The following is a 26848-nucleotide window of genomic DNA, read 5'->3' on the forward strand; positions in this document are numbered from 1 at the left end:
GGGGTCAAGTTGCAAAGAAAAATAGAAAAAAAAAATAAACGCTTTTTCCGACAGAGCCAACTTGGAGTGATTTCCCGGCTATTTCGCAAGATAACTTGGTCCAGGTAAGGAATGTCAAGCCAAATACACAGGAACTGTGTTGAAAAGAAAGAGATGTATAACGTGTTTTGCAGAGAGAGATATTTTGCTACAACCAAAGTCGATTCGCCATATGAGTGTAGAGTTATCGAGCATGTAATTGCTATACAAATCTGCTTTCAAAGGTACCCCGGCAGCCAACAAACGTGCCAAAAAGTCGTTTTACAACTCCTTACAACTACTTTTACTTTCCATTTCTTGCAGCCGTAATATGTAAAACCAACGTAGGGATAAAGGATAATCCACCAATAAGAGCAGCCATTATGCCATAGGAAACAGTGAATCCCAAATTCGAATACATGACTGGGAAATAGAACGGACCAATAAAAGCAAGCGTTTGTCTAACAGCAGTAATAAATAAGACGATTGCTCCCGCTTGTTTATGATCCATATCAATACAATAAGCAATAATTGGTGAAGTCATTATTTGCAAACCAAATGCAGCTAAAGCACAACCGATTAAAGGTGTCACATTCCATGTGTTGGCTGCATCAATTTGAACGCCAAACACAACTAACCCAATAATACAAGCAGCGAACCCCGGATATGTCAACCATAACCTGAATGATGGTCCTCTACCTCTTCCCTGACCCCAGGCAACTAGCTTGTCCGACATGTATCCTCCAACTTCACCAATTGCGGTACCAATTATGAAAGAAAGGAACTGCAATCCCAATGCTTGTGGACCTAACGCAAATTTTCCAACCATAACCTCGGGGATTTCAATATTCAAAGCAATATTGGCTTGGAGAAAACAAACGGAGTAGGCAAAAGTTGGAATGAAAATTCTCAAGTTGGAAAAGAAGATTCCTGGATAGATTATCTTCTGTATTGTAATGTGATTTTCGGGAAAAATAGCCTTGAATCGTAATTGTTTGAACCGATTCGATTCGTTTCTAGACAAATCATTATGGTTATACAGGGACTCTTTGCCAAAGAAGAAATAACAAACGGCCTGTCCAAAATTGATCAAGGTAAACACCACATGAATGTATTTGGCGTCTTGGTACTGTGCCACAAACCCCATCAAAAAGGCACCCACCATTGTACCTAAATTAACCGAAATGGCCCAAACACCACTCCTGGAACCTCTTTGGTGGCTGAAAGTTGTTTCATTCACAATTGAACCGCCAACCGCTATACCAGGGGAGATCAATACTGCTTGTAGCACCCTCATTGCCATCATAGTGCCATAAGTGTTACTAAACACGCTTCCTAATGAAAAACACATGGTTCCAAGTGTGGAAATAATTAATAATAAACGTTTCCCATACCGTTCCATCAAGGGTACCCATATTAGGGGAAACACCCCCACTAGTAAAATCTGAACAGATATCAAGTAGGCAATACGTGAAGTTGGCATATTATACTTCTCCGAGTACACTCCGGCAACTGGCACCATACCGGTAGTTAAAAATGTAGTCATAAACCCATGAAAAGCAACCATACCCAACTGCAAATGCTTCATTCCGTTCGACCAGTTCAACGGGTCATCATCGTTCATTGATGGCAATGGGACCAAATTGTAGGTTCCATGTTTGGCAATGAGATACTGTTTGTGTTCTTCTGATATTTCGGGCTCATCCTCAGTGGTGATATCCTCAACTTCTTCCTTTGTCCTCACTTCTTTATCATCGGCCAAGGAAGTCATTTGTTTACTTCGTGAATTTGAATCCCGGGGCCACAAAGTTTGAAACGGTGTCCAAGTGCCAGTATTTATACACATCACCAATACGTTGGGTGAAATTGGGGTAAATATGTGGTGCATGATTCTCCAATGTCATGCATTATTAACTTAAATTGTAGTCCATCAGTCGGAAATGCCATAAAAGTGAGTGAAACTTTAAACTTGATCTAAAGCATGGTAGTAAGATATGGCCTGAATTGCAGAAATAAATGACCTTAAAAATTAAAGTTAAAGTTAGTTGTATCGAGGAGTTCCCCTAAAGGACCATCCAACAGTTGTTTAAAGTAATACGAATCAGTAATTTGGACCCAATCAAGTCGCACCCCTTGGTATACAACCGTTTGAGTGGTATGTAGATAGTCATATAAGTGGGCATGGTAAGCAGCCCTTGCTAGACGCCATTTACGAGCCAGTGGACACAACGATAGATCACCTTCAAAGCAGAATTAAGCAAAGCCATGAGTATATTATCTCGAAGCAAACCTCTATTAGGTTTCCCTCAGTATCTTCTGCCCGTTTATTGTGGGGTTCAAGCCTAAAATAAAATAAGGACGCTTTTTCCGATGCAACTGGGTACTCTTTAAAATATTCACAGTGGCAGGGCATCACCGACAAATGAACAAGCTATTACTTTGCTTTTAATGACTTCTATGTAAGGGCAACCTTTAAGGTGATTAGCTGCCTCCTCTTTAATCATGTGGACAATATTGTAATCTCTGGCGACCGGAAAAATCAGTTTAGTAGTTTGTTTCCTATTATTTGATATTTCCGGCGCATGATTTTCAGTTAAATCGTAAAATACGAAATGGCAAGGGTGCTAGCGTAAAGGCTCCATCCTGTAGGTACTAATCAGCGGTATTACCCCACAGGATGGATCAAAGATTTATAGTTTTTACTGGACATTGTAAATTAATTTACTCTAGTATACTGATCAGAATTGAAATCAATGCTAAATGGCTAATAATACTATTTCTTCTCGTGAACAACCACAACCTCATCGTCATTCTTTTCCACTTCGCCCATGGTAATAATATCTCTACCAATCTTGCTATCTTCATTGGCAGTAACAATGCCAAAGTCTCCGAACTTGTCAAATTTGGTAAACCCGTTATCACGCAAGAACTCCAAAAACAACTTATCTTCTTTGTCGATGGCATCCTGGCCCACCGGCGGCACAAAGAAGATAGTCAAAAGAGCGCTAAACAAGCACAATGCCGATGATACGTAAAATGGCACCTGCAATGACAAGCTCTCGCTGTAAGCGTAATGCTTTTGAATAGCAGGGAATACCCAGGTACCAACAAAAGCACCAATTTTACCAACAGCAGCAGCAATACCATAATATTGACCTCTGATAGCAGTTGCACAAGTCTTTGAAGCTAGTAAACCAGTGTTGTTACCGGGTCCAAACTCACCAAATGTAGTAAAAATTCCGAAAACAACAACAAAACCAGCAACGTGTTTCTTTAAGGAGTCCAAACAAGCTGACATGGCTATGCCTATGACGCCTTGAATTCCAACACCCAAGGCTAACGTCAATCTTGGACCTAAATAATCAGCAACTATAGCACCGATGAAGGACCCAGGCATATAAAACAAATTAAACACAACTGACCAACCCCAATTTTGATATAATGTACCATTGGGAATTATTTCCCCAATGATGATTGTATTGAATGTACCAAATGAGTAAACTGAAAAATCATAAATGAACCAGATCAACGATACCACGGCCAACCTAAACCAATAAAACTTTATAATCAACCAGAACGGGTAATCCTTATAATCAACTCTCTTCATGTTCAACTTGGTGAAACTTTTTGAATTTGACATTTTCAACCGGATGAAAAACAAAATCAATGGCGGAATAACTCCCAATCCGATACTTAGTCTCCACAATGCACGTAAATGACGAGGCGTAAATATCCACAACAACACAAGTGGAACAAAACTAGCAACAACAAATCCAAAATCAATCATCATATTGGTGAACCAGGAAAAGTACCGATTTCTGTGTCCTGCTGGCAACTGGTTTGCAAACTCAGATGCAATGACTGAACTTGTTGGGTATTCCGAACCAATAGCAATACCAAGAAAGAACCTCCAAACGGTTAAACAAGCAAAGAACCCCTGGGTGGTTTTACCCCAAGATCCAACGGCACATAATAAAGTGAATATAATCAACATAACGTTCGCAATGAGCATCCCCTTGTGTCTGCTCAAACGGTCACTGATATATCCAAACCCTAATTGACCAACGACCGTACCAACAAATGCAATAGACCCAATATTTGACATGGCATTGCTTTTGGTAAACTCATCACCGTAAATCATTTTCAAACAAGAAATGACGGTACTTATACCAGCATTCACATAACCATCAGAAAATAAACCGGCACCGGAAGCAAAAGCTGGCCACAAGTTCTTCAACTTAACCTTGGTTTCAACTGTCGCATTGTCATAGTCACCAGCAACAAACTCTTCATCGCTTGAGTGGATCGATGAGAACTCATCAAGCTTGGAAAGCTTATCATTGTTGGCCAATTCGTCTTGTGATTTTCCAATGGTCATTTCATCTTGGATACGGCCGACCCATCCAAAGAGAAGATCGTTTGCAGATTTAGGGAGATCTCTGGTAGCCATGGTGGGTAATATGGTTTGACGGGATTACTTTAATCATTTTTTCAAATTGGAAATTCTGACAAAGACGTTGCCTTTTTATATATATATATATATTTAAATGACGGGTGCCATTAGCAATTTCCTCACTGCAATTTCGAGAAAGAATTCACCGCTTCTGGAAATTTTGATGCACCCACGAGGTCTCTCTCAATTCATTGTTTTATCTTGCGAATTTAATAAATACAACAGTAATATGACTTAAATCAAAAATCTAAAATGCGTCTCAGTTTAAAGTTTTCTAATTTTTTCAACTAAATATTTACGGTAAAGCGATGGTCGTTAGTTAGCCATTTGTAACTCACAAAATTAAAAATACACGAGCGCCTGAAACATACACAATAGAAACATAATAGAAACCCATCTACAAGGAGATAAAAGTTTATACGACAGTTCTCATCTACACTAACCATAGAAAACCTCTTCACTAGATTTAGTAGGAAAGCTCGGTCATTGGCCACTTTTCAATTAGAACAAATCAAAAGGTTTTGAGGTATCTACTCACTTATATATAAGATCTGGTCCAGCTCCGTTGCGGAGTAGTTTCTGTAGAGCTTCATTGATATTTGAGCGCCGTTTCATTTGTAGACGATATATAAATCTCGTAAGTCATCTTCTTTCTAGCTGGGGCAGTGTATCCCTACGAATTCCAGAGGCAATTTGGGATTAAAGACAAATATTACCTCATATAAAAAAAAGGAACGTCCTAGGTCAGCTCTGGCACCTACCAAAATCTAATACTTGCGTTAGAAAACAGCATACGCAAATTGCAAAATACAAATGGCACTTGCTAGATCGTCTTTACGTTTTGAGATATGGATCACAAACGATTGCGAAGTTTTATGGCCAATCAGTGTTAGGGTCTCCGTAATAGAGTTACTGTAAGATGGCAACAGAATAGCAAATTGAATGAGGTTTGGAAATTCCTCTTCAAGGTTGGGGATACAGGCAAATACTTTGTCAGACAGGAACCAACCATGAAGAAATAATCCCTTTTTCAGCGGATCGTAAAAAGTGTGGCTACTGATTCTAGTGTTTTGTTTTTAATATTTCAAAAGGGGAAGTGTTTGTAACTTCAATTTGGATTCATAATCGAAGCAAGTATCACCTACAGAGGAAACTGGCGTTTCTAAAGTTCCCAAACAAGACAGTTGGCTTTGCAATGGAGTATAAACTAGAGTGTAAGGGACTAAGTACCAATGCCTGGTGCTGGTTCAAGCGATTGAGTATTTGCATGAAGATAAAGTCAGGCAAATTGGTAAGAGAACCCATTGTTTGGTGCTCCTGTTGGTGATATGGATGTCTTCTAGCTTTTCATTTGTAAAAATTTCTCTCGACTTTCCTTATATCTAGGTGGAGCAACCTTTTGGAGATTTAGCTACATTGTTAACTAATTTAGCAATAGTTTACGCTTACTGCTAGATGATGCGACTTTCCTTTGCCACTACTTTACATCACTCTGCTTTAGCAACAGTAAAGAAATATGCCATCAAAGGTTAATCTATTACCCACCCGTTGAATTAAGTCGCTGCCGCTTGACAAGTTAAAACTGGTCTGCGATTATATCGTTACTGGAATTTGGGGCTGTTCGGTTTTCAATCTACACTACTCTTCATATCTAAAGTTGCAAAAGAATGCAGCCATCACCACGTGGGTTAATAATTACACAACAGCAAATTAATTGTTTCCCAAGTTTGTGTAATTCGCAAAACACTAGGATCAGTTGGGAGCCAAGACAATAGCATGGCACAGAAATTTTTTTGACACCTATTATATTTCACCACATGGTAATGCAAGAGGATTACATTGACTACAAAAACGGACACAAGCTTACAGCATCTGACTTTTGTGTTGTTGCGGTCTATTTATATCTCCTCCGTCTGTAGCTCATGGATCTAAACACACCTTTACACGACTGTTTCACTATTTTCTTTTTCCATCGAAATATCATTAATTAAAACTAGGAACACACTGTGAACTAAATAGCTTTCTAAACTGTCTAAAACAAAACGCCCTTGCAATTTTAAAAGTATTGCAAATCTACAAATACCCCTCTTAAATTTTGTCGATTATTGTTTGGTAATCTTCTCATGTATACCCGGCGCATTTTTTTGCTCACCTAACGAGTCGTAAGCTAAAATCTCCAGACCGGTGAATTCAGCAGCACCAGCAGCGTGTCCACCAACTGCGCCGTCTTTTATATCGGTACCATTAGGATTCCTCTTGTGCTCTTCAGCAATCATTTCAGTAACGGCGCCGGGCTCACCCAAGAGGCTGATATCAAAACCATGCGACTTCAAGTAGTCAACAAAATCGGCATCTTCCTTATTAATGGCATCTTGACCCACGTGAGGTAACCAGAATATAGCCAAACAAGCACTAAACAAACACAATGCTGATGAAATGTAAAACGGAACCTGTAAATCCTTGTTTCCTTGACCTTCATAATGCTTTTGAATAGCAGGGAATACCCAGGTACCAACAAAAGCACCAATTTTACCAATAGCAGCAGCAATACCATAATATTGACCTCTGATAGCAGTTGCACTGGTCTTGGAAGCCAACAATCCAATATTGTCACCAGGGCCAAATTCACCAAATGTAGTAAAGATTCCGAAAACAACAACAAACCCAGCAACGTGTCTCTTTAATTGCTCCAAGCAGGCAGACATGGCAATCCCAATAACTCCTTGGCATGTAACACCAAAGGCTAAAGTTAACCTTGGACCAAAATAATCACCCGATAACGCACCAAGGAAAGCACCAGGAATGTAAAACAAGTTGAAAACAACGGACCAACCCCAATTTTGCCAAAGTGGCGCATCAGGAATAATCTCACCGATAATAATGGTGTTGAAAGAGCCAAACGAATAAGAGGAGAAATCATAGATAAACCAAATCAACGAAACAATGGTCAATCTAAACCAATAAAATTTGATAATCAACCACCAAGGGTAATCTCTGTATCTAACGTGTTTCATATTCAATTTTTCAAATGTCTTTGAGTCACTCATCTTCATACGAATAAAGAATAAAATCAAGGGTGGAATAACTCCCAACCCAATAGTAACTCTCCACAATGCTCGTAAATGACGTTCAGAAAAGATCCACAACAACACAAATGGAACAAAAGCTGAAACAACAAACCCAGTATCAATCATGAAATTAGTAAACCACGAGAAATATCTGTTTCTGCGACCGGCGGGTAACTGGTTGGCAAATTCCGAAGCAATAACTGAACTGGTCGGATATTCGGCACCAATAGCAACACCCAAAAAGAATCTCCATACAGTAAAGCATGCGAAAAAACCTTGCACGGTGGCTCCCCATGATCCAACGGCACACAACAACGTAAATAAAATCAACATGATATTTGCTGCCATCATACCACCACGTCTGGCAACTCTATCCGAAATATAACCAAATCCCAATTGTCCAACCACAGTACCGACAAACGCAATGGAAGCAATGTTGTTAAGAGCGTTACTTTTAGCAGACTCTTCAGGATAAATTTTTTTCAAACAGGACAAAACAGTAGAGATGGAGTTGTTGACGTACCCATCGGAGAATAACCCAGCACCAGAAGCAAAAGCGGGCCATAAATTATTAAATTTGACTGTTTTTGGTGGTGCTTCGTAGGAGTCGGAATCACCTTCTTCACCTTCAACAAAATCCGATGAGGACGATTTGTCTGATGAAGCGGAACCAATGTGCTTAGAGTGGATTTGTGGGGTGTGCATATCCTCATCAATCAATTGTTGTCTTGACTTGAGGATGGTCATCTCCAGGGGAATCCTTTCGGCCCAACCCCAAAATAGCTCTCTAAAACTATGTGGCAAATCTCTTGAAGCCATTTTTTGTAGATACCTAGTTTGAATGTGTTGGTGTAGTAGTTGTTCACTTAAACAGGGTGGTAAACGGTGGTAGAGTAGGTATAGATAGTGTGAATAATAAAGCTTCTCCCACTGCTGTAGTTAAAGTGTGAAACTGGCGTGAAAGATTTAAAGTGAAGCTAGTGACAAAGGAGGAAGTAGAAGCTTTATATTAAATTTTAAAGGATTGATTAAGATGGTATATTTATATTAATTTATAATTTTTTTGTTTCTTCATGTTTTCTTATTATAGAAGACAATGGCATGAAAAAGATTTGAAGAGATTATAGACAAGTTTAGTTTCTGGCGTCTAATTTAAAAATTCCCTGATAACTTGCACAAAAATAAAAATTAGATATTAGAAATTAAAAAATAAAAATTAAAAAAAAAAAAAAATTTCGTAAGATATACCAATTGTACTCTTATTTTGTGCAATTAAGGGAAGCTTTTGCTACTTTTGTATTGTGTCCTCATTCCAATGCATTTACAAAATATCTATAATAAGAAGAGTTAAATATGGGACCTTGAAGTATAATAAATGAGAGCAGTGAACTTCTCTCCAATTTATAAGAGCAATTATTGTAGAGATATTTCTCAGTTCTACTTTTTAGGTAATAGCAACTGGAGGATACATAGTTTAACATATGAAAAGTCAAAGTGCATAACTCTAATCTTTTTTTTTTTTTGCCTTGAATTTTTTTTCCGCAATTACTCCTCATTTGGTAAAATGCCCACTTAGGGAGCTTGAAATGGAACAAGGATCCTTGAAACGTCTGCTGGCGAAACATGATAGACGCATATAATATTATATATTGCTAAAGTTGTCAATCTGCATCAGTTCCACTTCCCCCACCGGCACCCCTGAATAAGAAAATAAAGCTGGCTAAGAATTTTCCAGTAACATATGATAATAATATGACGTTCTTAGTTTTTAAGGTTTTAAGTTTTTCTTTTTTCTTGAAGCCTGTCAGTTTTTTTATTACTGAAACGGAGATATATTTTAATAGGAATAGGGCATGGGTGAGTAGGGAACTATGTATTCCCAAAAGTTCAACAACCTCCCATTCCCCGTTATGTTAGCTTTCGACACTGCTTTTCTTTTACTGTGATGATAGCTCAATCGTATTTGACACTCTAAAGATGAAGTGTAATACCACTTGACTATATAGAACGGTCCATTTTTCTCCCACAACAAAAATCTAAATTTGTTTAATTCATATTGCATAAAACATTTATCACGCTCACTAATAGACTACAATGAAATTCCACACACAAAAACCTATCTTGCTAAAAACAATGCCTTGCCTATTGTCTTAAAGCCAACTTTCATACGTTATGAGTAACCTTTGCTATGCACTTGATTAAAATTTACAAAACCTCAAACAATAAGGTTCAAACACACACGTGGCCCCTCCTTAAATACTTTAGGCCAATATAACAGCAGAGCCTTATTTAACTCAAAGGAGTGTATTAATTGATTGGCAGATTTCGTTTCTTTTTTCTAATTTTTTCTAAAAATCTGTTTCATCGCCTCGCTTAAATCACTTACATACTTAGCTACCTTGCTAAATATAGAATCTGAAAGCTTCCCACGAGGGTATGTCCTCGTATGAACTAGGTAAGTGCCCGGAAATAAACACTTAATTTCTAAGTTGCTAATAGCCGCCCAATATTAGGTCGTGCAATTTGTTTCAGATTTTTTAAATTTCCGCTTTTAGCCGACCCAAAATTAATTTTTTATTTATTTCCTCATTGAGACATGAAGAGAGGCAAAATAGCACGTGATATTTCAAAAGAAAAAATTGATAAGAACATAAATATTTAATGTAATTGGTCGTCCCTTTCTCCTTAAAGAATGGTTTGATTCATGCTCCTTTTACCGCTGAGCTTGTAGCAAATCTACTTTAGTCCATTTACGCTAAAGTGTAATATTATTCACAAATATGGCATTCAAGTATCCATCACGAGATATAAAGGAACCCTTTAGCCAGGTTTAATGTGCCTCTACGCCACTGAGACTACGGAGCTCCAGTCTCTGGCACAACGGACTTCCGTAGGAATGTCATAATTGTGTAAATAGCTCAGCGATTATCCGTTTGTTTCTAGGTCATTAAATTTGTTGCATATTGCATATATACCCAGTTGTTGTGGAAAAAAAAAATTTTTTTCACTGTTGAATTGCCGTATGAATTTAAACAAAATCAGTTCTGACAAACACCAAACCTTTACATGACGTATATATAACTTTTAACCATACTACTCACTTTGTAGTCAATGTTACACAAGAGAAGTCTGCAGCACCTGTTGGCCACTACATACTTGAGTTTTCAAAAGACACAGTATGGAAACAACGCAAAAGATCTGCGCAAAATCGTAAAAACAACCACAAAGACACTCTTCTAATAATTTGCGTTTTTTCGGGTTTATTTTGCCGAAATTTCCTTCACATACGGCAAAAATGTCACCAAAAAGAAGGCTTACTAAATCGACCATTGTACCCATTGTTTACCCATTGTTTACCTTTTGTATAGATAGCAACGGTGAATAATCAATATAGACAATAGCCGGATTAGTAACACCAGATGTTGGATCTGACCGTTGCCTAAATCTATTGTTAAACAAATGTCCTGATAACACCTTCTTTATTACGCATCTTACTTTAGCAAGCGAGAATCGAACTCACCGCTTTGCAGCAGATACTAAATAATAAACCGCGTACATTGCACTCCCACTAATCTTCATTCACTTCGTGCCTACACAAAGCCTATTTACACATCGTTAACCAAGTGTTACTAATTCTTTCTCCATTCAATAGCATATTTCAATGTCTCCCCAGCTTTAAAAGGTACAACCTCAACCTCACCGTTTCCAATCACATCAGGTACATTATTGCTTCTCTCAACCAACCAAACACTCTCCCCCTTATGCTTGTCGACAATTTCCGGTTTCAATTTGTAAAAATTGACTCCATTCTCACTGATGAATTTCTTCAAGTTGGCCAATTTGCCCTGGTTATCAAAGACCTCGGCCACATAAGCCACGGCATTGGATTGCGTATACACACCAGCACATACACCGACATGAACTTGCTTTTTGTGGATTGGGTGGGGAGCTGAATCGGAGCCGAAGAAGAACCATGGTTCACCACTGGTTGCTGCGTTGATTAATGCTTGACGATCTTTTTGGAACTTGGCCACTGGTTTACAGAAATTGATGGGGTTTCCTGCCCATTGATCAATGATCAAATATAAATGATGAGCAGTTATCGTGGCCGACACGTAGATTTCGTCATTGGCAGTTTTACCCTGGTTTAATTCACGAATCAACGCTATTGATTCATGCGTGGTACAATGTTCCAACACAATCTTCAATTTGGGGAAATCAGCATGCAATTTACGCAACGCAGGAAGGAATTTGGGCTCAGCATTGATGACATTGATTTCATCGTCAACATTACCTCTAGCTTCTTCTTCTTTTGATAAACAAGCTTTTTCACCATGAATATTAAGAATTAAACCCCTCTTTTCCATTACTTCAAACAAAGGATAAAATGAACTGAAATCATTGGGGTCTACACCCAAAGCCGAATTCGTCGTTACACCAGCAGGATAACACTTGATACCATGAATCAAATGACTCACATCATCAACCAATTGCGGAGTCAATTCCTTACATAAGTACAAGCTCATCAAAAATGTCGTCTCCGGGGCGAGTGTGCTGAGTTGTGCATGGTAGTCGATTACTTGTTGCTTGGTGGTGATGGGGGGAACAAGATTAGGCATCACGTAACAAATGGCAATCCCTCCTGAACGAACGGTTGGGGTTATCAATTTAGACATGGCGCCGTCACGCAAGTGTACGTGCATATCAGCGGTAATACCCAAGTTAATCTCAGTCATGGTTGGGCTATTGTGCAATTGTGAGTTATCGGTAGACGTGCGGGGAGTATCTTTGGTCTGCTTTTGTTTAAACTAAATTGAAACAAAAAATTTTTTTTCTTTCTTTTTTTTGGTCAAAGCTATCGCGATGGTTTTGTGAAGCAAAGTTTGTGTAATTTACACTTTCCCCATATTTCAACTTTACATAGCTTCATTTTGCAACCACCAAAAACTATATAACAAAATACTGGCAGTATTGAGCAAGCACATTGGTAAAAATATATGCCTTCTTTCTTTTCACTATATGTTACGAAAAACTAAACTGAAGAGAAGCTGCCAAAATAATAAAACCGAAATTGAGTGAAAGAACAACACCCCAAGAATGAACATAAACTACGAGTTGAAAGCACATTTACAACCCAAAGCAAACCCCTTCTCACCTACAACAAATCTTTATCCAAAACCTTTTTGATTTCAGCAGGTTCAGATCCAACAACTTTATCAACCAATTTACCCCTCTTGAAAAACAAAGTCGTGGGGATCGAATTAATCGAATATTCACTAGCAAACGACTTCAGTTCCTTATCATCGATGTTCACCTTGTAAAAATCAACCGGTTTGGCTTGATTTTGGTACCAGTTGGAATACTCATCCAACTTGGAATTCATTTGAGAGCAATGGTCACAATCATCAAAGAAATCAACGACAATGACGTGGTCTTGTTGGCCCGAAGAAGAGGAGCTCTTGTTACCCAACCCAATGTTGGAAGCCATGTCCATTGCTTCAGATTGGATCTTGGTTCTTGATGAAGCGTCAGGGTTAACCCCAGTTGCAGTCTTTCTGGAGCCAGTTTCCGAGGACTGGTATTGCGATTGCAAAGCGGAAGCAAATTGCTGTTTGGTTTTGATATCTTGCAACATGATTAGTAGTGTAAAGTGGTAAAATGAAGTAGAGAAGAAATAAGAATTACTTGAAAGCTTTGAGAGAAATATCATGCTTATATACGTGAGCCAGAAGGGATATCCGAACAAGCAATGATTTGGTCTAGACTTGCAACTCTGCAAGCAATCCTTGCATAGCTATACCTTTTTATAAAATTCTCTGCAACCTCATGCTCAAATTTTGAAAGTTGAAAGAGGGCGCTACCTCGTTGGTCCTTACCGCTCATCATCGCACAAAGCAACAGCAAAAAGCAAAAATCATCAGAAGCAGTTCTACAATACGTCATCGCCATACGACCACCAGAAGCCAACATAGCATTCACTTACATATCCATCCACTCCCCCTTTGAGATAAAATACCACCTCCATATATCAAATATACCCCCTTCCAGTTTCAAAACAAAACATAGAGCAAACAAATGGGTTCAGTATTCCTTCCCAATTTACGTACAGGTTGGCACGTCGACCAAGCAATCCTCTCCGAAGACGATCGAGTCGTAGTCCTCCGTTTCGGCCGAGAAGAAGAGACTCCGTGCATGATAGTTGATGAATTACTCTACTCCATCGCCGACAAGATTAAAAATTTTGCAGTCATTTACCTAGTCAATCTTGATAAAGTGCCTGATTTTAACATTATGTATGAATTGGATCAAAATAAACTCGAGCCGTATACATTGATGTTTTTTTATCGAAATAAACATATCTTGTGTGATTTTGGCACGGGCAATAATAATAAATTGAATTTCCCCATTTATGATAAACAAGAATTGATTGATATTATTGAAACGATTTATCGTGGCGCAAGAAAAGGTAAAGGGTTGGTGATAAGTCCCAAAGATTATAGTCGAGCAGCCAAGAATATATAAGAGTATAGGCTTCCTACAGAGAATCCTTTTAATTGAAAATAAAACAATTTATTTATATATTGTCAAACGGACCCAACGTAATACTACACCTACTCCTCTAGTTATCTTCATTTTGAGCATAGAAAAAGTTAACAGCCAACAATTTTGATCCTGGTGCTTGTGCATTAATAAAATCTCTAACTCCACTAGATGGAGTTCCAGTTCCCCAATTGGGCCTATCTTTAGGTGCTTCAAAAGTAATTATCTTGGGGTCTTGCTTAAACAACAAAAACACATAACGATGCTTACCAGTCTTTGGTGGTGGTCCAGGGCCTTCATATTTGAACACTTCTTTACCTTGAGAAGCATCAATAAAATGGCTGATTTCCGGTTCACCCGATTCAGTCTTTAAATGAGGCAATTCAATATCAGTGACTAACCAATGCAAATATTCTGACCACTTGTGGTCGGTGTTTGAAGGTGCATCAGGGTCAGTCAAGACCAAAATAAACTTGTCTCCTTCGTTAATTGACTCAATCTTACCGTCTTCAGTGGGGGAATTTAACGTCAATTGAATTTTGGGGGGTTCTTGGGTACCAGAAACAGGCAAAGTGTTTCCCAACGTGACCAATTCAGTAGGACCATATTCAATTGATAATAATCCTTGAGTTTCAAAATCGTCAACAACATCAGGAACAATCTTGTTCTTGGTGAAAGCTTCGTCCAATGATTGTGAGATGGTAATTAATGTCATTTTAGAAGTAAGTGATGTAAGTTTTGCAGGTGTTTGTTTATAGCGTCTATCGTTGAAGTGTGAGTTGTAAAACAAAGATCGAGTAAAAATAGTAGAATTAACAGTAATTGACTTCAACAAGGATTGAGTAGTAAATATAGCTCTTGTTCTTATTGGTAGTTTTAGTATTGCTGTTGAAGATAGTTTGTTCAACATGGAGAAGAAAAAGAAAAAGAAAAGAAAAAAGGGGAAAAGGAGTGGACGGTTGTTGAAAGGTTGTTGAATTAGTCAATTGATGTTCTATTTATATTGAATGGTAAGTATATATTTTTGTATGATGTAATTTGTTAATAGCAATCAAAAGAAGTAACAAAAAAAATAAATTGGTGTTTCGGAATAAGGAGATATATATGTTTGCTAGAGTGGGGGATAGAAAATGACTAACACACTTTCTGATAAATCAAGAAACAAAGCTGCACTAGGAAAATAAGCAAAGAAAGTAAGACCTCAGTTGTAAAGAAAAAAAAACCGTGGAAATTGGTTAGACAAGCAGCAATTGGTTGAGAGGTGTGTGTGGGTTATTACTTGTCCATGTGTGGCGCCATTTGGTAACTTTTACACGACGCACATATGCGACAAGCAATATGCAACATATACATACAGAATACAGAAAGGTAGTGTACTAATGGTGAAGAACGATAAAACACTGTTTTGCAACATCCATACACACATAAACATTAATCCTTTTAGCTGTTGTAGAGAATACATTTTTGATTTCACCTCAATACAGGCCACACGATTAGACAAAAGAGCCCTGTTATCGTCAAGTGCACAAGTGCTAGAAGCAAGACATTGTTTTGCAAAATGTCCCATGGCAGAATAGACAACATGCATTGGCTGTTACTAGGTGGATGTGTACTCGTATAGTTTTCGCAGCCAAGAGTCTACCACCCCAAAAACGCACACTACCCTTCAGGAAAGAGCTCTACACTTAACTGACTCTAGAAAATTATCACAACATACATGTATCCACTTCCTAGAAGAAAATAGTTGTTTTTTCCCTCAAACAGTACTTAATAATACAAAAATTCAACAAAACAAAAAGACAAAAAAAAAAACTTCAAACCTTTTGACTTATCCCCCACCACCTATTTTGACGATTTCTCCTCTTCTCTCGGCACTACATCAATCAAGAAATCAAACATATCACTCTTGGTCAAAGCAGCAGCAATATCTGACTTTTGCAACGTACGTCTCTTGTTTTCTTCAGCATGGATCCATGCCCTCATAGTCAACTCCGTAATGAATATATCACACCCTTTAGCAAATAAGATTGGTGCTTCAGCACTAATCATGCGTACATCTTCATCGGTTTTCATCACTTTTTTGATTCTCGCCAATGGTAATTGATGATTCTTGAAATCGTGTTCGTCATGTTCAATAGAGTTGATGGTCTCTTGCCAATATTGCATCATCATATCACGATGAGGACCGTCTAATCCTTGCGCTACATTGTTGAAAACATCACCGGGTTCTTGTTGTTGAGCAGCGGCTGCGGCTTCAGCTGCCGCTTGAGCTGCAAGAAGTTCCGATTCGTCAACTATTGTTTGGTGTGAAGGTATTATCTCGTCTTCATCATACTCTACTTCTTCTTGCTCTTCTTGCTCTCCTTCCGGATCTACTTGGTTGTCGTCGTTATCGTTGTCGTGTTCAAGATGGTGGTGGTGGTGCAGTAGCGATTCCTCTAGCTCATCATGGTTACTTAGATGAGAAGGTATATGTGTCGATCCTTCAAGACCAGGTTGGTCTTCGTCATATCTAGGTGCTTGACCACCATCGATGTAATTCGTTTCCTCGTATGCATCCATTATTGTCTAAACGTTGTTTATATGTTTGTGTATGTGTAATGAAAATGGTAAAATGATAGTTTTTCGTTTTCTTTTCCTTCAGCGATTCTTTTTTTTTCAATTTTTAATTTTTATGTTTTTTTTTCTTCTCAATTCCTACCATTCGGTTAAATTACTGGTTTTATCAAAAAAAAAAAAAAACGTTAGAATCGTATGCATAAGTTAACCCAATACCAAAGCTCTATGTACACATGCATCTATACACCGCACTACATCAATTGCCAACAGCAACAACAGTTTCATCAAATCTGACGGATTTCCTACGCTCTCCATCACCACCAATTTCGTTAGGAATCTGCAACTCTATTCCACCATCGCCAACTTGTTCCTTGGTCTCCTTCAACATGTTTCTAATGCTCTTTGTATCCTGTTTTTTTGAGGATGATGAGGATTTTCTCCGTTCCGTTGCTTTTGCATCGCTCTTGCACTTTTCACATGCACAAATGAATCCCCAATTGACTCTCAATTCTCGTTGTCTTTGATTAAGAGTGTGGCTAGGATTGACATAAGTTGTAGTCAACTCTTCGCCTTCTCTAATATCCCTCTTGGCAAACACTTTCAACCCGGAGACCCGGTCCAGGGCAGTGTCGACAGTAGTATTTGGGTCACAGTTGTGATTCAAATGTGATTGGGTTAAAAATACATTTGAATCAAGATTATTAATATTATATGTGCCCATCATGTATAAAAATTCTTTATACGAAATAGGATTCTTGGGGAAAGCTCGAAGAAGCTTTTCGTATCCTTCCTTCCACAATGTCTCTTGTTGTTCTTGAACAAATAACGCACCACCGTTCATATTGTCAAACGTACCACCACCAGCATCCAACGCCTTGTACCTCACATCTTGAGATACTCTTGCCATAGCATTAAACTGTTTTTGTTTAACGCCCAGTTTATCCAATAAGACATTAGCATAGATCAACGTAATTGCAAACAACGCATTCCATGATTCTTTCAAACAGTACTCTTGCATCTCCAAAAACGCATTCGAGTCAACAACTTTCGGTTTTTTCGAATTAGGATTGAATACATTGTGTTTCAATGCACCATGCAACTGGGAGTCCATTTGTTTACAATTTTTCGAACACCAAACTTCAGAACAAACGTCGCAATCCAACCCTTTTAGTACAGTTTTCATTTCAGTTTGTTGTAATAGCTTGCCACAATTTGCACAAGCAGATCCATGTTCAACCAAATGGACATTAGCCAACGGTGGCACGAAAAATAATGGAGCTTCACTCCAAATCAACTCTCCTTTATTTATAGGCTTTTTCGCATACAAACATTTACCTCGTTTCGAAGTCATGACTACTTGGACTTTAGGCGGGAGTTCAATATCAGGTGTCAATTCAGATTTAATGTCCTTGGCATAGGTGAATTGTTCTTGACTGCTTAAAAGGCTAAATTTTTTCAACAACTGTTTGACTCTCTTCTCGGAAACTGTCCAGTTTGGGTGTTTCTGCTTGACTAATGCGTGAAGCTTGGCGATCCCAAGATTTTCAGTTGATGGATCTTCTTTCCATATAGCAATGACCTGATCCACAATTTGTCGTTCATGTGGGATGATCGGCTCTTGGTCTTCGGGGGAGCTATCGTTGATTGAAATATACTCTAGCTTCTCTTCTAGTTTTATATCCTGAGTCATGTTCATATAATATGATGGAGATAACTTCTGATGTCGTCTATGCCTCTTCTCTCTCTTTTGCAGACTTCTCTGACTTTTTTTTTTCGCCAAATTGTTTAACTTACGATATGAAAGATTTATGAACTTTATATGCAGTTACAGTGTGTTTTATATCAACACCAGAATTTATATAGTCTATAATAAAATGGCTTCTCTGCCAACTCAGCTTTCTCTTCAGCCAATTGCTGCTGCAACAAATCTAAATCAACATCAGCACGACCAGTATCTATGTCTATTTCATCTGCTTTCAAATAAAGCTTCAAATTACGTTTCCAAATCTTGTAACCGATCCAAGAAATTAAGATCACGGGGAATCCCAAGTACGATAAAAAGAAGCTGTATGCACTTGGTGGTTCACCCAACGGGAATAATGCAATCCAGAATTGGGCAATGAGGAATAAAATGTTAAGTACTAGTCCATAATATGATCCCAAAACTCCTGATTGTGCCACGAATGGTAATTCATCAGTGGTTCTTCCTTGCGATTTCAAAGCTGCTCTAAATCTAATGTGACTCAAGTTGATACTCATCCAAGTAAAAATTGAGGAGAGTCCCGATAATGCAAGTAGCCAGTCGAATGCTGCTTCTTGCGCATTGTCGTTGGCAGCAATCAAGGCAAACAACCCAAAGGCATTGGTGATTCCGATAGCAGCTAATGGTCTACCAGCACGATCAACATATCCCATCCATTTAGGTGCCATTCCTTGCTCAGCCAATGAGTTCAATGATCTTGATGTAGCGTAAACCGAAGCGTTTCCTACTGATAAAACTGAAATTAAAATGACGGCATTGATTACACTTGGCAATCCTTTAATACCCCCATTGATAATTGCAATAGTGAATGCAGAAGCAGATGCATCTACTGAACTCAGTCCTAATAGCCTCTTGTCGTTGTAAGGAACCAAGCAAGCAATCATGGTTAGTGAACCAAAATAAAAGAGCACAATTCTCCAAAATACCTGTTTAATGGCTCTTGGCAATGATTGACGGACATTTGATGTTTCACTTGCTGTCAACCCAACCATCTCAGTGCCACCGTAAGAAAATGCAGCTGTCACAATACATGAGGCAACACCTTTAAACCCTGCAGCAAATGGCCCAGGATTGTGCCAATATTTCCCACCAACAAATTCATGAGTCGGACCACCACCGGAAATTAAAACGATCCCCAATATGATAAACCCAATAACGGCTAAGACTTTTATTGTTGAAAATATAAACTCGGCTTCACCATATGCCTTGACTCCCAACATGGTGATGAAGGTAATAACGACCCAAAATATAATCACAAACACATCTGAATTTATACTTGAGTTCCAATACTGGATTGTGATTGCAGCCGCTACTAATTCCAAGGGCAACAAGACAAAAAACTGCATAAAGTAATTCCACCCAATTGCAAATCCCACAGCAGGTTCGATAAATCGACTAGCATATACATTGAATCCACCACTGATGGGGAACGTTGTTGCCAATTCACCCAACCCTTGCATCGTAGCAAACACGGCAGTAGCAGTAACTACCCAAGCAATTATTATAGCTCCAGGCCCCCCTGTGTTTAATGCCGTTCCGGTACCAACAAACAACCCAGTACCTATACTTGACCCTATTGAAATCATTTGCAAGTGACGTGCTTTCAAATCTCGACGCAAACTCGAGTTGGCTGAGTTGAGATTGATCTTTTCCAAATCAGTCAATTTCTCCAAGTCTGCTGGGTCATGGTTGATTTTCAATGTGTGGTCGGTTTGTATAGCCGGTTTGAATGAATCTTTGAATGAGGTCCATATACTTTGCTTTTGATCTGTTGGAGATAAAGTTGAGTCATCAACGACCAAGCTTGACTCCAGTGATTTCTTTTCGGGATTCATAGCGATGGTGACAACGATGATGACGAGAGTTTTATAAAGTGGGAAGAGAAGATCAAAAAGTTAAAGAGCGAATATTTACATAGGCATCGGCCTTTGGCCTCTAATAGAGTGAAAAAATAGATTTCATTTAATGCGTCATGGGAAATCCAAAGCCATTATATAGAGGTGTGAAAGGCAACTTGTTGAAAATGAGTCATCTGGCATCGGCGTACTGAGAAATATGCTTACCTATGCTTAATTAGGCTCTGTATATTTTAAAAATCTTATTCAATCATTTAAAGAAACTAACACCGTCACCTCTGCGCCAAGAGAAAAATAAAATTGCAAAAATGCCTTGAGTTGCAAAAAGCAAAGACCAAAGAAAAAAAGAAATTTTTGTATGTATCAAATAAACGGTTGAAGATGAGATCGCAATTACACAAAACTTGACATCATATTAAGACCGTAAAAATGCCTTCTTCTTTTCTGTTTCCTGCCCATTTCGGACTAGAACCTCTCATCTATTCAATTCACTTGCCACTTTTGCTTTCCGCTGTTGTAGCACAAAGATTCATACTCCTTTTTAACTTCCGAGATTATTTAAAGAGTAACCCCCAACTCATTCCAATCTTCGCCGTTTCAGCTTTGTTTGTGCATCGTTGTTGTCATCATCATCTGGCATCTGCAGTGGGGCTGCCAATTGTGAAAGATGTGGTACAAACAGTTTCTCCAATAAGATCAATCGCGGTACCAAAAGACTAAGAAATTGCTTTATGTCCTTAATGTCACAATCTAGAGCTTCAAATCGGGTTGCTATGTTTCTCACGGCATCGTTCTGGTGTGACTGTGTATCCTTAATTGAATCAGCTTGGAACAACACGTTCTTGACTGACTGATTTAGTGTTTGTATTTCCTTATCCACAATCACACATAGTTTCTCTTGATTGGTTGTTGATTTTTCAATCAACTTTGTTATGTCTGCACTTGGAGCCACCCTGTCAAGCCCTTTCTGTAAAAGATTGTGATTGAGATTAATCTTGGTCTTGATTAAAGCGAGGTCCTTCTTGATAGCTTTCATTGAGACAGACAACTCCCTTAAACCTTCTTTGGGAAACTCTTTCAAACTGTCACTAGCCGTCTCAATACTTTCTTTCAAGGTGATTGATTCTAGTTCTAATCTTGCAGCATGTTGAATCAAAGTGGCAGACTCTTGATGCAACTTCATTTGAGTAGACCTTTCAGTGTCTTGTGACTGGTATGGCTTTCCATTTAGCATTGAAAAGAGCAATTCAGGCTCACTGGAGTAGTCAGTGTTGCTTGCAGGGGCATTGCTTGACCTAGCTTTCATATTTGGTGTGTGTGTGTGTGTGTGGTTGATACAACATTGTGGACTTTGCGTTTTTTTTTTTTGCAACAAATTTTTGCCACACAGATGTATCATAACACGAAAGATATGTGAATGAAATTGAAATACAGAAGTGGACACTGCCTTCTTGAGTACTCCTTATAATACATTCCACATTTAGGTGCCATCTACAAGTGTACTTTTGTATTATTAACCTGTGACCAATTCTTCAACACCAGAATCTATAAAACCTTATATACAAGGGCTTTTTCGCCAACTCTGCCTTCTCCAACTCCACTTCTTGTTTCAATAAATCTGTATCGACTTCGGCACGTCCAGTATCAATGTCAATTTCCTCAATTGGCAAATACAATTTTAAATTGCGTTTCCAAATCTTGTAACCCACCCAAGACACAACTAAAACGAGGAATCCCAAATAGTTCAAAAAGAAATTGTATGCACTTGGTGGTTCACCCAACGGGAATAATGCAATCCAGAATTGGGCAATGAGGAATAAAATGTTAAGTACTAGTCCATAATATGATCCCAAAACTCCTGATTGTGCCACGAATGGTAATTCATCAGTGGTTCTTCCTTGCGATTTCAAAGCTGCTCTAAATCTAATATGGCTCAAGTTGATACATATCCAAGTAAAAATCGATGACAATCCTGATATGGCCAATAACCAGTCGAATGCCGACTCTTGAGCATTGTCGTTGGCAGCAATCAAGGCAAACAACCCAAAGGCATTGGTAATCCCGATGGCAACAATTGGCCTACCAGCACGATCAACGTACCCAACACACTTTGGGGCCATTCCTTGTTCAGCCAAGGATTTTAAAGTTCTCGAAGTGGCGTAAACAGCAGTATTTCCAACCGACAATACCGAAACCAAAATCACAGCATTGATTACACTTGGTAATCCATTTATACCTCCATTAACAATGGCAATTGTAAAAGCAGAAGCAGATGCATCTACTGAACTCAGTCCTAATAGCCTCTTGTCGTTGTAAGGAACCAAGCAAGAAATCATGGTTAGTGAACCAAAATAAAAAAGCACAATTCTCCAAAATACCTGTTTAATGGCTCTTGGCAATGATTGACGGACATTTGATGTTTCACTTGCTGTCAACCCAACCATCTCAGTGCCACCGTAAGAAAATGCAGCTGTCACAATACATGAGGCAACACCTTTAAACCCTGCAGCAAATGGCCCAGGATTGTGCCAATATTTCCCACCAACAAATTCATGAGTCGGACCACCACCGGAAATTAAAACGATCCCCAATATAATAAACCCAATAACTGCCAATATCTTGAGCGTTGATAGAACAAACTCAACTTCGCCAAAAGCCTTCACGCCAAAGAGAGTGATAAAGGTAATTGCTAGCCAGAATATGATTACAAAAACATCTGAATTGACCCCTGAATCCCAATATTGTATAGTAATTGCTGCGGCCACCAACTCCAACGGTAATAAAGTGAAGTATTGTAAAAAATAATTCCATCCCACGGCAAACCCCACCGCTGGTTCAACAAATCGACTGGCAAATACGTTAAAACTACCACTGACAGGAAATGTTGTAGCCAACTCACCTAATCCTTGCATTGTTGAAAACACCGCGGTGGCTGTGATGAACCAGGCTATAATAATGGCTGCAGGACCACCTGTATTTAGTGCACTACCGGTACCCACAAACAAACCGGTACCTATACTTGACCCTATTGAAATCATTTGCAAGTGTCGTGTTTTCAACTCACGGCGCATGTTCTGGTTGGCCGAATTGATATTAATCTTTTGCACATCGGTCAAAGGTGCTTTCTCATCCACAACATCATCATCAATCTTCTGTGTTCGGCTTTCTTCTATTGGTGGTTTGAATGAATCTTTAAATGAAGACCAATAACCTTGTTTTTCATGTGTGGGCTGTGGTGATGAGCTTGAGTCATAGCACTCTAGGCCTGTCTGCTCGATTTTCTTTTCTTCAGTCATAGGCAAATTGTAAAGCTTGTGTGTTGCTTGAGTTAACCTTTTAACAAATGTGAGCTTATGCTTGAGTTTGTGATATGTTTCTGTCCTAGACAAGAGTACTTTTGTTGAGCGAATTGTTTTATTCTTGACTAGAAAAATTGTTGCAGTCTCTTCTTCTGCTCTTCCTTTGAAAGCTGCGAAAATTGAGGAATAGTAAAAGAAGTCAAAAAAAATAAATAAAAAATAAAAATTAAACCTTAACTTAATTAAAGAAAGGGAAAAAAAAAAAGAAATTCATTAATGACACAACAACAAACCCGTCACTTAGACAAAGGAAACAACAATTGCAAAAGCAGTGTTTAGTTCCATATCGTGAAGACACTCAACAGGAAGAGTTACTTGGATATACACAGATTCGGGTATTAGTGGGGGTGAACTGCTTACCTTTTCCTACAAACACGTGGAGGTATCGATTCAGGTTTTGTTTTGGTACAACGTATTTCTCATTTAACTAGGTGGAAACGTTATCTTATGCTGACACAAGTTAAGGGCTTTGAAGTTTTGAGGTATCCGGTCCTACTGACAGCTGTGACATCACTAGCAGTTTCAACACATTATGGACCCTGTTTCTTGAGGCATGCATAGAGAAAACAAAGTATAGGTAATTGGTCGGGTCAAGACCAAGCTGCAAAAGCTTTGGGAACTCTTGTTCCAAATTTTCAGCATCGAATCCAGTAGTTTCTATCCCTATCGAACCCAAGATGTATAGCTCTTGAAGATCTGAGGTGTTCAAAGCACTGCTAATTGAAAACTTGCCCCCTGTAATAGAGCCCTGGCACAAGCACAATTTGCGTAGGTTCAAATCTAATGAAAAGCTCATATTTCTAATTGTATCGATTTCGGTGATGTATAATGTACTTAGGTTTGATATTTGACCCACTAATCTCGAAGGCTCCTCTTCATCAAGATAATGGAGCTTCCTCTCCGTGACAATATAGGTATCAACTTCGAGTTCTCCTGTCCCAAGGACATTCAGTATAAGTATAGTGGTTACATCCAAACACTTTATGTACCTTGCTATGGAACTAAAAAGCTCCCACGGATAGTCATCATAGCAAAAAGAACAGCTGTTTCCCAACTTCAAATATCTCAAGTGTCTGAAATGTCTTAAAATGCACTCATCTATGACCAAATGATGGTCAATCAATTCTAAAAGGTAAATTTCCTGCTGCGCGTCCATTCTTGCCAAATACCGCTCTAATGTATCCAACGAAATTATAGTATGCATATTACCTTTCCTGTTGTTAATGTTCTTGGGGTGATGAAGGGATATACCACTAACGGCGCTCGCAAATCTTCCATCGTGGTCAGTACATCTTTTTCTTGACCTGTAAACGTATATATTTTTGTACGATTTTCTCTTGATTACGTCTTGCAAATTTGAATGCATTGGTGCTAGGGCCAAAGCTTGATGTTGGTTGGTATGATTAAAAATTTCTTGCAACACATCATAGGGTAAGCTGGCGATAGTTATCAGTTTTGGTACAAATGAGTGCTGACCTGAGGTAAGAAGTGAATTCAATGTTGGTCCCCCCATGGTTTAAATCAGCGTCCGTTTACTTTCCTAAAATTAAATCAATCTTGATTAAGTAGTAAACTTGGCACATAGTTTCCTATAATTTCACCCAAACAACTATTCGAATCACAGAACCCCCCACCCCACTGGAAAATAAGCTGTGAATTTTATTCTTCCTTTAACGCCGAGATGCATTCATTCATTCTTTCTTCAATGGCTCTTCGCCCCAGGTGCTGAGCATACACCATAGTCGAATTTACTTCAATTCGAGAATTTAGCTTGCCGTATTCAATAGGAATCTCAAAATTTTTAAATAGTGCAACATGTGTTTAGGTGTCCATAGTGAAAAGTCTCATACGTAGACATTGCCAAAGCTGGCGCTTTAACTTGCTTTGATTACGTTCCCCCAGAAGAAAAACTCGCAAAATATTTTTCTTATCGATTTTGTGTCTCACAACTTGAGATGGTAGCGTAATACACCTACTTTGATGCCTCTGATATTATTAGAATCCTCAAGCCAAAAATATTACTTGTCAGTGAACTGCATCTTGCGTGGTAATAACAGCTCTGGTATTTCAAGCTGTAGTCGACGTAATTTCTTTTCCGTGTCCGATTGTATAGTTCTTTCAACTTGGTAGATGAGCGCTGGCTACATTGACATAGCTTGTAGCCAAAAGTCAATCTTCCCAGATCTTTTTCTATAATGCACCCGATTGATATGGCTCCTTGTCACTTGTTCATTCTACCCCCTCCCTCCCCCTCCCACATTAGCTCTTAATCAGTCTCACTTGATCTTGAGACAGCACAACTTACTTTTTTCTGTTTTTCTAGACTTTACTGAATTTGGACCCCCTTTAGCGGGTTTACTTATTCCAAGTTTGATTCATAGCAACACGTTCTGTCAAAACAACCACTTCTAAAGCTATACTCACGGTTGTCTTTTTCTTGTGATTTTTTCTCTCTCTAATGTCTTAGCGTCAAGCTTCTGAGCTTTCATGGTAGTGATGACTGCGTTGCTGGCTCAAATACTGTCGAAATCATTAAATGACGTAGCATAAATGGACTTGGGATTTTCTCTCGGTAAAATCTCCCTAAACTTTCCTAACTATTTTGGGGTATTGCCTAATTTCATCTACCTAGTTGACTAAGCTAAAAAGTAGCTTTTATTCAACACTCAATCTGCTCTGTTGTTGTTTTGCAGCAGCTTGGATTCTCTCAACAAAAGTTGATGCAAAACGAACTAAAAAAAGAAAATATAAATAAACAGAAATAAAAAAAAAGAAAGCACCATGCAACACACAACATCAACATCAATTCAGTCAGATACAAAACCACAATTAAATACACAACAGATGACAGAACTCGTATCCTTTGTAGGTAGTATGTATACACAATCCTCGCCATGTCTAACTTCAAAATAATTACTAACTTCACTGTATAGAGAAAGTCCACGTTATAACTACCGATGCCCGATTTTTTGAAGGAGTACTAGAAGGATTCGATAAAAACACCAATATAATACTCAGCAATAGCATCGAACGAATAATATACACAGTGAAAGGTTCAAATCAAGCTAATGAAGCAATACCGAGTGGTGTAAATATCATGAGAGGTAATGAAATTGTCTGCATTGGAGAGATTGATGATGACACCTATTCCAAAATCAATTGGATGGATATGAAAGGATCTCCACTCAAAACTACAAAAAACCCACTTTAACAAAAAAACCACCACTTGAATG

The 26848-nt window shown here is 38.6% G+C and overlaps 14 protein-coding genes across 14 annotated transcripts; 2 read left to right on the forward strand and 12 right to left on the reverse strand. All coding sequences in view use genetic code 12, as the record gives it.

The window, feature by feature from the left end:
- Window positions 1-322: 322 nt before the first annotated feature.
- CANMA_003225 (uncharacterized protein) lies at window positions 323-1864 on the reverse strand (the record flags this gene model as incomplete). The annotated part of the gene is made up of 1 exon (XM_051815379.1): window positions 323-1864. The coding sequence occupies one exon, from the start codon at window positions 1862-1864 to the stop codon at window positions 323-325; it is 1542 nt and encodes a 513-aa protein (XP_051671159.1).
- A 927-nt stretch (window positions 1865-2791) lies between these two features.
- Window positions 2792-4468, reverse strand: CANMA_003226 (uncharacterized protein; the record flags this gene model as incomplete). The annotated part of the gene is made up of 1 exon (XM_051815381.1): window positions 2792-4468. One exon carries the CDS (start codon window positions 4466-4468, stop codon window positions 2792-2794), a length of 1677 nt encoding a protein of 558 aa, XP_051671160.1.
- A 2105-nt stretch (window positions 4469-6573) lies between these two features.
- Window positions 6574-8358, reverse strand: CANMA_003227 (GIT3; the record flags this gene model as incomplete). The annotated part of the gene is made up of 1 exon (XM_051815382.1): window positions 6574-8358. One exon carries the CDS (start codon window positions 8356-8358, stop codon window positions 6574-6576), a length of 1785 nt encoding a protein of 594 aa, XP_051671161.1.
- A 2810-nt stretch (window positions 8359-11168) lies between these two features.
- On the reverse strand, window positions 11169-12275 carry URA4 (dihydroorotase; the record flags this gene model as incomplete). Its single annotated transcript, XM_051815383.1, has 1 exon — window positions 11169-12275. The coding sequence occupies one exon, from the start codon at window positions 12273-12275 to the stop codon at window positions 11169-11171; it is 1107 nt and encodes a 368-aa protein (XP_051671162.1).
- A 419-nt stretch (window positions 12276-12694) lies between these two features.
- TRX2 (Trx2p) lies at window positions 12695-13174 on the reverse strand (the record flags this gene model as incomplete). The annotated part of the gene is made up of 1 exon (XM_051815384.1): window positions 12695-13174. The coding sequence occupies one exon, from the start codon at window positions 13172-13174 to the stop codon at window positions 12695-12697; it is 480 nt and encodes a 159-aa protein (XP_051671163.1).
- Window positions 13175-13614: 440 nt separating this feature from the next.
- Window positions 13615-14061, forward strand: CANMA_003230 (U4/U6-U5 snRNP complex subunit; the record flags this gene model as incomplete). The annotated part of the gene is made up of 1 exon (XM_051815385.1): window positions 13615-14061. One exon carries the CDS (start codon window positions 13615-13617, stop codon window positions 14059-14061), a length of 447 nt encoding a protein of 148 aa, XP_051671164.1.
- A 97-nt stretch (window positions 14062-14158) lies between these two features.
- Window positions 14159-14989, reverse strand: TFS1 (Tfs1p; the record flags this gene model as incomplete). Its single annotated transcript, XM_051815386.1, has 1 exon — window positions 14159-14989. The coding sequence occupies one exon, from the start codon at window positions 14987-14989 to the stop codon at window positions 14159-14161; it is 831 nt and encodes a 276-aa protein (XP_051671165.1).
- A 932-nt stretch (window positions 14990-15921) lies between these two features.
- Window positions 15922-16641, reverse strand: HAP5 (Hap5p; the record flags this gene model as incomplete). Its single annotated transcript, XM_051815387.1, has 1 exon — window positions 15922-16641. One exon carries the CDS (start codon window positions 16639-16641, stop codon window positions 15922-15924), a length of 720 nt encoding a protein of 239 aa, XP_051671166.1.
- A 253-nt stretch (window positions 16642-16894) lies between these two features.
- Window positions 16895-18334, reverse strand: CANMA_003233 (S-adenosylmethionine-dependent methyltransferase; the record flags this gene model as incomplete). Its single annotated transcript, XM_051815388.1, has 1 exon — window positions 16895-18334. The coding sequence occupies one exon, from the start codon at window positions 18332-18334 to the stop codon at window positions 16895-16897; it is 1440 nt and encodes a 479-aa protein (XP_051671167.1).
- Window positions 18335-18480: 146 nt separating this feature from the next.
- Window positions 18481-20235, reverse strand: CANMA_003234 (amino acid permease; the record flags this gene model as incomplete). The annotated part of the gene is made up of 1 exon (XM_051815389.1): window positions 18481-20235. One exon carries the CDS (start codon window positions 20233-20235, stop codon window positions 18481-18483), a length of 1755 nt encoding a protein of 584 aa, XP_051671168.1.
- Window positions 20236-20833: 598 nt separating this feature from the next.
- Window positions 20834-21562, reverse strand: CANMA_003235 (uncharacterized protein; the record flags this gene model as incomplete). Its single annotated transcript, XM_051815390.1, has 1 exon — window positions 20834-21562. One exon carries the CDS (start codon window positions 21560-21562, stop codon window positions 20834-20836), a length of 729 nt encoding a protein of 242 aa, XP_051671169.1.
- A 226-nt stretch (window positions 21563-21788) lies between these two features.
- Window positions 21789-23552, reverse strand: CANMA_003236 (amino acid permease; the record flags this gene model as incomplete). Its single annotated transcript, XM_051815392.1, has 1 exon — window positions 21789-23552. The coding sequence occupies one exon, from the start codon at window positions 23550-23552 to the stop codon at window positions 21789-21791; it is 1764 nt and encodes a 587-aa protein (XP_051671170.1).
- Window positions 23553-24075: 523 nt separating this feature from the next.
- CANMA_003237 (uncharacterized protein) lies at window positions 24076-25128 on the reverse strand (the record flags this gene model as incomplete). The annotated part of the gene is made up of 1 exon (XM_051815393.1): window positions 24076-25128. The coding sequence occupies one exon, from the start codon at window positions 25126-25128 to the stop codon at window positions 24076-24078; it is 1053 nt and encodes a 350-aa protein (XP_051671171.1).
- A 1331-nt stretch (window positions 25129-26459) lies between these two features.
- Window positions 26460-26826, forward strand: CANMA_003238 (U4/U6-U5 snRNP complex subunit; the record flags this gene model as incomplete). Its single annotated transcript, XM_051815394.1, has 2 exons — window positions 26460-26487; window positions 26549-26826. The coding sequence occupies 2 exons, from the start codon at window positions 26460-26462 to the stop codon at window positions 26824-26826; spliced, it is 306 nt and encodes a 101-aa protein (XP_051671172.1).
- Window positions 26827-26848: the final 22 nt, after the last annotated feature.

This window comes from Candida margitis (genome assembly GCF_024628925.1).
Source record: "Candida margitis strain CBS 14175 chromosome Unknown scaffold31, whole genome shotgun sequence".
NCBI classification, from domain to species: Eukaryota; Fungi; Ascomycota; class Pichiomycetes; order Serinales; family Debaryomycetaceae; genus Lodderomyces; species Lodderomyces margitis.